The sequence below is a fragment of the Brachypodium distachyon genome, chromosome 1, assembly GCF_000005505.3.
Source record: "Brachypodium distachyon strain Bd21 chromosome 1, Brachypodium_distachyon_v3.0, whole genome shotgun sequence".
Taxonomy (NCBI): domain Eukaryota; kingdom Viridiplantae; phylum Streptophyta; class Magnoliopsida; order Poales; family Poaceae; genus Brachypodium; species Brachypodium distachyon.
In genome coordinates this window covers 21,613,714-21,624,111 of record NC_016131.3, presented here as the reverse complement: position 1 = coordinate 21,624,111, position 10,398 = coordinate 21,613,714, and the positions used below count along the sequence as shown (strand labels likewise).

General features: G+C 47.2%; 1 protein-coding gene across 1 annotated transcript; it reads left to right on the top strand.

Annotated features, from left to right (window-relative positions):
- The first annotated feature begins 689 nt into the window (after positions 1-689).
- On the top strand, positions 690-2,979 carry LOC100841784 (dof zinc finger protein DOF1.4). The gene has a single exon (XM_003560118.4). The coding sequence runs from the start codon at positions 1,048-1,050 to the stop codon at positions 2,116-2,118; it is 1,071 nt and encodes a 356-aa protein (XP_003560166.1). The 5' UTR covers positions 690-1,047; the 3' UTR covers positions 2,119-2,979.
- Positions 2,980-10,398: the final 7,419 nt, after the last annotated feature.

Sequence of the window (10,398 nt, the reverse complement as noted above, 5' to 3'; positions counted from 1 at the left end):
AGCGTGGTACGTACACGAGTACGTGGAACCCCAGTACGTCGATAGTTTTGATACATTCTCGCTCTGTTTCGTAATTTTTGTCGAAATATTACATGTATCTAGATGATTTTTAGAAATAGATACATCCAATCAAATTTGATACTCCCTCCGTCCAACAAAAAATGTCTCGAGTTTGTCAAAACACGCGTTATAGATCAATGCGCACAAAACATGCGTTACACATTTCCTTAAATCCCCAAAAGCAAATTATATAAGTATACATTGTACATAGTGCGCCAGTCAATTAATTTGATCAAAAGCAACAAACAACAACCCACATCGCCAGTACACCATGCCCACGTATATACGTACACACATACCAATACCTACGCCTCTACACATTACTACCCCCTTCGTTACTAAATAATTGTCGTGGTTTTAGTGCAAATTTTCACTAAAATCACGACATTGCACTAAAACCACGGCAAATATTTAGGAATGGAGGGAGTAACACATAGTGTAAGCACGCGTAAATATTTTCTACAACGGCAATTCAGCGACGCATGTATTGATCCACACAAGCGACGCAAGTTTTATACACATCTCGTAGCATGTGGGGCCCGACCGGGCAGGCAGGAAGCAGGCACGGCTTTGTGTGGATCGCTCCCCTCGTCGCGCTGCACTTGCTCTATATAAACGGAGGTTAAGGCTGCGTGCGAGACCGCTTCTTCCCTGTCTAGTCTAGCGACTACGTAATTCCTGCGTGTGCGTTGTCGCGCTGTGCTGTGTGGAAGCCAAGGAAAGAAGAGCAGAGATCGAGTAGTAGTATCACCATCAGCTCGCAATAATACCTGCACGCCCGTTTTGTTGCCTAGCTCTTGTCACCGAACCTCCCCCTCCCCCTCCCTGAAAACCCCACCCACCCCTCTCGCTCTTGCTCTTCCCTTCCCATCTAGGCCAGCCACCGCCCAGCACCAGGCAGCAGCTCTTCCCCATTTCCTTCGCGCTCTCTAAGCTCATCACAGCCTGATCTAAGCTGATCCAAGGCTCGGAGAGACTAATTAGTTGATGGCCGCCGGTGCGGGGGGTGCGGCAGCGGCCGCGGCGGCGGTGCAACACGCCGGACCGGCGGGGAGGGTTGGCGGAGGCGGATCTTCGTCGGCGGGAGGAGGAGCGGCGGCGCCGGACCCGCGGGCGGAGGCGCTGCGGTGCCCGCGGTGCGACTCGGCAAACACCAAGTTCTGCTACTACAACAACTACTCCCTCTCGCAGCCGCGGCACTTCTGCAAGGCGTGCAAGCGCTACTGGACACGCGGGGGCACCCTCCGCAACGTCCCCGTCGGCGGCGGCTGCCGCAAGAACAAACGCTCCAGGAGTTCCAGCGGGGGCGGCGGCAGGGTCGTCTCGTCAAGCTCTGCCGCCGCTGCCGCTGCTGGTGGCGGCACGGCTTCGTCCTCGCTGCCGCTACCGCCGCACGGGTCGGCGTCTTCGGCGCTGCAGGGGCTCCACCACGGGAGCAGCTCGCTCGCGTCGCTGCTGCTCGGGACCGGCGGGGGAGGCGACCACCTCGGGCTGTTCCATCAGGCCATGCAGTCCGTGGTCTCCGACAACGCCGCCGCCTACGAGATGCACAACCAGCAGCAGCAGCATCAGGCGCAGGTGGATCAGCTGCTGGGGCTCGGCTACGGGTCGCACTCGCAGATCCAAATGAATAAGCCGTGGCTCGGCCATGACGGCGCGGGGGGGCTCTTCGACGGCTTCTACGCGCCGCTGCTGTCGGGCTGCTCCATCGTGCCGGGGCTGGAGGAGCTGCACGTCAAGGCGGAGGCCACCGCCGGGGAAAATCACCATCAGCACAAGAAGGACGGGGAGCAGCAGCAGCAGCAGAGCGGCGGCAGCTGGGAGCAGCACCCGAATTCCTCCTCCTCCAACGTGGAGGCCTGCAACAACAACATCATGGCGTCTGAAGCGCTCATGGCCGCCATGAACCCGGCGGCGGCGGTCAGCAGCAACGCGGCCACGGCGCCGACTACTGTGTCCTCCTCCCAGCTCATGTACTGGGGCAACGGCGGCGGCGCCCCCGCGGCGTGGCCGGACATCGGCGCCAACTGCGGATCGTCCATCGCCACCTTCTTCTAGCTCTAGCTAGCTCTACCTAAGCTAGCTAGCTCGTTGATTGGTCGTTAACTTTTTTTTCTCCATCGATCATTTTTTTTTCGGTTAATTTTTCCTTGACCAAAATAACATGTAATTTGTGGGGGGGAATTAAAGCTGAGATGTGAGAGAGCTAGCATACTCCGGGTAGCATATAGAGAGAGATATGATCTCGGAGGGCACAAGACTATATTAGTGCCAAAGATCCACAAGAAAAAGAAGAAGGAATCATAGGGTTTCTTAATTATTTCGCCGAGGGAGATCGACTCCATGTTCTTCTTCCTCGCCGTCGAGATGATGCGTGGATCAAAACGAGGAGTAGAGGGGAAGCAAGCAAGGAAGGAATTGTAAGTGGAGCATCCTAGCTACCTTTCGGTACTTGATTTGCTACTTCTCCTTCAATTCCTAGCTAGCTAGCTTGGGTGTTTTGTATATAAGGCATAGGGGCATATGGTGTTAGTATGTGGGGGATATATGAGAGCAGCAGCATGGTGGTGCAAGTCATGAGCCTCTCTCTACCTTCTTTCTCTCTCTCATCTTGGCAATTTTAATTAGTGTGTTTAATTGGTTGCTCTACCTTGCATTTGCAAACTCTTTAGATGTATAAGTTAATACTTGTACTACCCCTTGAAGCACAATTAGAGAGAACTGTTTTTGAGTTCTCGAACATTGGTCACCTTGGAGGGTTTCTCCCTAGTTCCTTTCTCTCTCTCTCTCTCTCTCTCTCTCTCTCTTCAAGAGTGGATTTTCTTTCCTTCCCTTGGTTTCTTTTTTTGTTCAAACTCTGTTGTATCAATGATGACGTTGTGAGTTATGAGAAATTAAAACTACCACTGTTCTCCTGAACGATTGATATCTCATTCATACATGCAGAGTCTCTGTGTGTAATTAACTATGAATTAAGACTACTATATGCTCTAGTTGCTTCACTTTTAGTGCATGGATGGATGTCTCACTTTTGGTCATGTGTGCAGCAGCTTTAGCTATAGCGAGCTTTAACTTGCGCTCTCTTTTGGATGCGCGGGCTAGCTAGCGCATGCATGATCAGATCTTTGAATTCTGTGCATGCATTTTAGAGGCCGGGCCTTCTTTTCTGTGAAGGATCGTAGGATTCCCCCCGCATGCAGTGGCACTACTCATGCAAGTTAGCGCTATCATGTTTCTGTGATCAGAATCTTTTATGCCCTCTCGCTTGCATGCTTGCAGCTAGCTGGTGAGGTGAAAAACCCCCGGCTGTTTTTGCTTGTTCTTTCCTGCATGTCTCTTTGCAATTTGGAGCTATATTTTGATGCTACCCATGTTCGCACTACTGCTCTGTGAGTACCATGAAAAAGGAAAGGGGCAAAATTTAGGAAGAATAATAAGGTAGCAGCTATTTCTTTTCGACTTTCATTCTCGTAAAATTTGCATGTCAGTTCGTATATATAGTAAAGTTTCCTTTTCTTATCTGTTATATATATACTTGCGCATACTATTTGTCCACTATGAAATTCGAAATTTCTTCAACTATACAGAAGTAACAATATGGTACGGTCTAGCATAATTTTTTGCTCTCCTGACTTTTTTGTATGCAGACAGTAATTAAGTAGCACCGCATCTGAGGGATTGAAATAATTTTTTTGCCTAAAACAATAAAAAAATCTAGATATATTCTTCTATTCAAGTTAATCATTTCACTAAAATTTGTGCTAGCTCCAAGCAAGCAGTTTCCCACTCTTCCTCTTCAAACATATTTTTCCTCATTTCTCTCTTAAGCATATATATATATATATATATATATATATATATATATATATATATATATATATATATATATATATATATATATATATATATATATATATATATATATATATATATATATATATATATATATATATATATATACACACACTCTGTCATGCATGAATGTGGTCAGTCATGCGTTTGATTGTATGGTGTAAAAATAATTTGCATACTGTTCCTTCTTCTTCAAGGAAAAACACACTTGCATGCATGCTGTTCCTAAATTATGGTACCATTAAATTGTCGAACGATTAAAGTGTTATAATGTCGCAACAGCATGCACACACTTTATATTCAGGGCTGTTCCCCGATATGTTCATTTCTATTGAATTTAGACGCATTGCACTCTCTGTCTGGTATCTGGAATTAGCAAAGCAATAATATTTTATAACACTAGTCCATCTTTTTTTTTGGAAAAGCATTCTCATTTCCTGGGCACTTGTTGGCTTTGATAGATTGCATGCACACGTAGCTACTTAATGATCACTGGCTCACTGCATGCATGCCGAATTTAGTGCAACCATTTCATTTTTTTTAACTACCGAACGTACAGGGTAGCGATATATTACCCTGATCTTACATTAAACGAGAATATTGATAAATAAAGCCTCATAAATTGATGAGTAGTCGTAATAACGAGAGGTGCAGTACTCCCATAATGACCCCCAATTAATCCAGGTTCTGCAGACCCATAGTAGTGCTGATCTCTGTGTGCTTTTAAAATACACCCCGGGAGCCAAAAGTAACCAGTAAACCCCCTTTATACTTGCTACTTTTCTGCTACCGGCACTGTATGACCAAATTAATATTTTTGTTAGAGATCGTGCTTAATTCGCCATATATCGGTGTACGTAGCTTATAGTTACGAGCATAAGTTTGTCTCGATCAAGTACATGAGGGTCCATATTCTGTCTGATTGTACTACAGTACGTTGTTGTTTTACTGCTACTACTACTACTATGACAGAACTGTATTTTGAAATAGGAATGCGCGCAGTTGATTAGCATACTGTAGTACAGTTCTGTCATAGATTTATTATGCTTGGAAGTGCCTAAGACCGAATTTTCCTTGGAAGGCACACCAACAGGTTAGAATATGTCCTTTATGTTCACATCCTCAATTAATTTCGCCCCATCCATTTTTCATCATATCTGCAAATAATTTATGGAACCACGGTCATACTAGGCCTAGATGTTCGTTGCCCAACTTAAGCTTTGTTTACAATTGATTTTCTTGCATTTTGAAGAAGAATTTGTGAAGACTTTTGGTCCTAGGTCTGGCTGGGGCAACAGTCATATATAGACTCACAGTAGCCCCAAACCTGTCGCCGTCCCTGAGTGGGGTAACGCATTTCTAAGAGAAAGTACCATCTATCAACGTCGTGTTAACAAGACAGGAATGGAGATAGTGTAATTTCAATCCTCTATATATTCTTATGCTACCTATGATTGTCGCTAATAACATGAAGCTTACATATAAAGGATGTGAAATTAGTGAGAGAACTCTGTCATCACTAGTTTGTCTGATACACTCTGGCTTGCTATTAATTCTCTTCTTCTTTAGATGCCTCTTCTTCTTGAAACTGATTGTTTGTATGTGCATCGGCTTCTCCTTTCTCCTACTTTGGACATGTCTGCGTATGTTGTCCTCAAGAAGGAGGTGTTGGGGGTGATGGGAGACCTCCAGGATTTAAAAAAAAATTCAAAGCAAATGGAGCCGCGAACTCGGTGGCTCATGCAGTGACAAAGTATTTTAGATAAGTGTCGCGGTTTTTTACTAAGTCTAGTTCAAGCCTAATTCAAAACTAAGACGCTTATTTTAGATCGGAGGTAGTATAAGGATGTGAAGAATGGCGGGTTATTGGTGCAATTAGTTGAAAACGATTGTATTAATATTGTTTAATCATTACATGAGGTTTGTAAAAAATAAAATAAGAGATGGCTGATGGCTCAGATTTAATCTCGAGGGAATTGCATTACAGGCATAGAAAATTAGGGGTTAAGTTGGGCACCCAGTCCAATCACCGCTCTCCGTGTGTTTTTAGCAGCATGTTTTGGAAAGATTTAGTCTTTTTTTTAGCTTTTGCTCTCGGCTCGGGCCTGAAGCTATAAAGCCCATGTTCCCAGCCTCCCAGGCCTGCCTCCACAGCCCACCCAGATTATAGGTGTCTATCGCTATCTTTTTTACCACACGAGCCAGCATGCTTTCTGGTATACTGAAAAAAAAACTTGTTCGGTCATATGAAGAAAAACTCTTTTGTCATGCTGGAGAGCCAATTTAATTAACTTGCTATGTACTTCCCCACATGGCAAAAGAACTTGTTCGTCGTATGACTTAAAAACTCTTTATTTTTCTTTGTCTAATCTTCTACGGTACAAACTCTGTCTTTTGAAACTCACGCTTCTCCCCCCTAGTATTGCCAAACACGCTGTTGAAAGGGAGGAAATTACACTGCGGGTCCATGAATTTGGCAGCGATGTTCAGTTTTATCCACTAACTTGAAAACTTCTCAAATGACTCACTAAACTTGACAGTTTTGCTCATTTTAGTCCAAATGGTCAGATTCAGGCGAAATTCGTCATGATGCCATGTGACGTGGATCTGGCCGTTCGAATAACCGCCGCCGAACCCATTGACGGAGCCATTCACGTGGACACAGCGTATGCTGGCCCGAAGTGGGTTCACCGGCGATGGCAGCGTCTCCCATTCTGAAGATTTGAGGGGGTTAAACAGAAAAGTTCCATAACCAGGAATTTGTGAAAAGTCCCCCTCACACACCGGCCAGGTCCACGACACACGCCAGCGTGGCCGAATTTCACCTGATTTTGACCATTTAGATTAAAATGAACAAAGCTATCAAGTTTAATTAGTCATTTAAAAAAATTTAAGTTAATGGATGAAACTAAACATCGGTGTCAAGTTAATGTAACTCAAAGGACACAAAAATTAACACGCCCGGCCGTAAAAGTCAAAAGAACCTTAGCTAAAAACTGGTGCGTGCAGTGGTGCGATGCTAAGCGAGGATGAAGAAGGTACGGCCGGGCGCAAACAGTTCGAGCTCTGAATCGCATGGATGACTTGACATGGGAGCTCTCATGACACATGAGACCCCGCCCCAGTGCATGCTCTGCATGCCTTTGCTAGCTAGCAAGTACGGACTACGGAGTAGTAGATGGCTAGGTGGCCCTGTACTGGTGCCGGCCGGTGCCCACGATGGCACTGCTGCAATCCCGGCCCACCCGCCGTAGTCCAGGCTTCCTTCTTCTCGTCTGACGCACACCTGCACGATCCTCAACAATGTGTCTTCTACTGGGCGCGCACTGCACAATGTGTCATGGGCGCATCTATCTCGATTTCCTACAGATATAAATTGATTAACTTTGGGTAGTAAGGACAAGTCCAGCAGGTCGACACATTTGGGCCTGCACAGTCCGTTCGGTCTGAAATGGACAAAACTCGTCCCCTAACGGGGTGATCCATTTGCGCGGCGGTCCGGATTCTTGTCTGCGTCGACCCATTCCGGTTCCAAACCTGGAGCGGCTTTGCATCTCCACGGACTGGAAACGGACCGCCGCGCGGTCCGCTCGTCCGCCTAGGTCAAATCTTTTCGCATTTCCGGGGCCACCTGCCAACGACCCAACAACACACCCTCGGGTCCTTTTTAATGGGACCGAATCGACCCCATCCCCCCACCCCACCACATACCCCACTCGCTCCCAACGAAACCCTAGATTCTCACCGGCGACATGAATCCGCCGGCGTATCCTCCGTCGACATTCAATACGAACGTGCTCGCCAGCCGTGGATCCAAAGGACGTCGCACGAGGCTTGCGCCGAGGCGTGTTCCGGGTGCCCAAGATCCGGCGGGAGGAAGAAGTGGCGGCGCCGGAGGTGGCGGCGCCGGAGGAGAAAGAAGTGGCGGCGGCGGAGGCGATGGAGGAGGAAGCACCAGCCCCTTATGTTGAATTCTGGGTTCTCGGGCCTCCCGAGGAAGAGGAGGAGTGCCTCATCTTACTCGCGAAGAAGTCCTTGGATGACGCGGAGATCGCCCGAGGGATGGCGGCGGACCGTGCATTCGAATTAAACCGGCGGGCCTGGCTTGTGGACCAGGGGCTAGCGCTGCTCCTCTGGTTCCCCGACACCGACGAGGACACTCAGCAGCTTCCGGGAGTGAAAAGATGGTTGCACTAGGATGGGTTATGAATCATTTTATAAATTTAGTTTTTCTAAGTGGTTCACAACCCACTCTGGTATAACCACCTTTCCCCCTTGTTGCAGGAGGACGATCGCTAGCAATTTGTATCTAAATGAAATGAAACAAATCTTTTGTAGGATTCATGTTGTGTTCTTCCCCACTTCGTCCGGACCGTGACCATTTTCTGTCCAGCTGCCCAAACAGACCAGAACAACCACAAAAAATAGTCCGTTTGGGTCACCTGCTGGGGTTGCCCTAACTTTGTTGCATCTTGTTAGGTCCTAGAATGGCCGGAGAGTCGGGTCAGTAGACAGAGCAATAAGCAAGCGACTGACCGAGAAGACATCTATAGTGCGTGCACCTGCGTTTGCCGGCTCGGTAAAGATCCCTCCCTGGGCTGGGCCTGAGGTTTTCCTGCCACACGACGTACCGACCGACCGGGCGCGCGTGGTTGCTCAACGACACGGGCAAGCAGCCGGCCTACCTTTTTTTCTTTTTCTTGCGGAGAATGATTCCAGCCGGAGACGGGGGCGAGTCCTACAGCTAGAAGCCGCCCCGCGCTACCCCATCCCATGCACTTGTACGACGCGTAGTACGAGCCGTCAATCAAATTACCAGCTGATGATGATGGGTCGAGCTAGCTCCGGTTTGGATTGGAGGAGCCTTTGGGGAAATGGCTTTTTCCTGGCGTCTCTGCCGAGTACGGTTGCCGCGGCAGCAGCTTCTCGGTTACAAGCGGCAGAGGCCCGAGCAGACGGCCGCAGCGGCTGTCGGTCCTATTGTCCTGGCCTGCCCAGCCCACCTGCACGCAGCGCTGAGATGTTCGGTGGGGGGCTGGGGCCTGGGGGCCGGGTGGCGCTAGGCCGGCCAGGCCACCAGGTGACTTATCCGAGCCTCCGAGGGAGATTAGGGTGGATTTTATCGTGTGCCTCGCGCCCGCTCTGACATAAGGTGGCGCACGAGGGCTGGGCTGCTGACATGTAGGCCAAAGGCCTTTTGGTCATTTTGTGTTGGAGAGGAGTTCAAAGGAAAAAAAAATGTTTGATCTTCGCATGACCCGATAAGCCCGATCAGCTGCAAATACAGATACATGTAACATGTAATGCCAAGCGGTCGGTAGCTCAAAACATGTAATGCCCGCCAAGATATTCACGATGGAATTCAACGAGCACGGAAAGAATCCCGAAAGCCACATATGATGCCACGTCATCGCGATTACGGAAGAATTTGTCATTTGGACCTAAAGTGTGCACACAAGCCAAGTTTAGGGATAAACAATGATTGTTTCACAAGATGTTGGACTAAACTGTTACCGCGTACCAAGTTCATGGATCTCCTATGCGATTTCCTCTAGAAAAAATCTACCAACATCTATAACTTTAAATTAATTTTATTAAATCTTCCATGATATACTTATTTGATAATGTAAACATTGCTAAATTTTTTTTATAAAATTGGTTCAATTTGAAGAAGTTTGATTAAGATAAAAGTAGAACTATCGCATTTAGGAAGGGATGTACTATACGAAAACTGTACTATGGTATATTACATTTTGTTAGGCTAGTTTGAGCTGCCAAAATGTTCAGAAAGGGCAAACTTCAAACTACCAAGACCTCTTATGATTAGGAAGTAACTCAGTTCCAAAGTCAAATTAACCTACTTCCTCCGTCTAACATATGATGTCTCAATTTTGACAAAATTTGAATGCATCTATACGCCAAATAATGTCTAGATACACCCAAACTTTGACAAACTTGAGAGTTGAGACATCTTTTGTTGGACGGAGGAGTACCAAAATGTCTTATGATTGGGAAGTAACTCAGTACGTGTCGACATCCCGTACATTTGCATGAAAAACCGGGAGACGGTTGTCCTGGTAAACGACATGTCTTTTTTGAGCTCACGACGGACCGTCGTTCGATTGGAAGAAAAATTTACCTCCTTTATAAGGAAAGCTCGAACCAGTCACATTGTGGAGTTTCCTCGGGAGTCGGGAGACACCGTCCAACGCAGCCAGCAACCTCCGCCCCTCTCGCTGATTGCGAGGCAGATTTCTGCGATGACCCTGCGCAGGATCGATCACACGTATCGACACGCGAAAATTGCCCATCGCTACAGGTCCGACGGAATCGTATGATCTGCCCACTATCGTCCGGGCCACGTATTGTTTTTAGCAGTTGATGATTAGTACGCGCACTAATCAGTTTTAAAGAACATCGATCTTGCCTTCTTCTAAACAAAAATTAAAAGAACATACATCTTACCCAGTTAGGCAGTTACAGCTA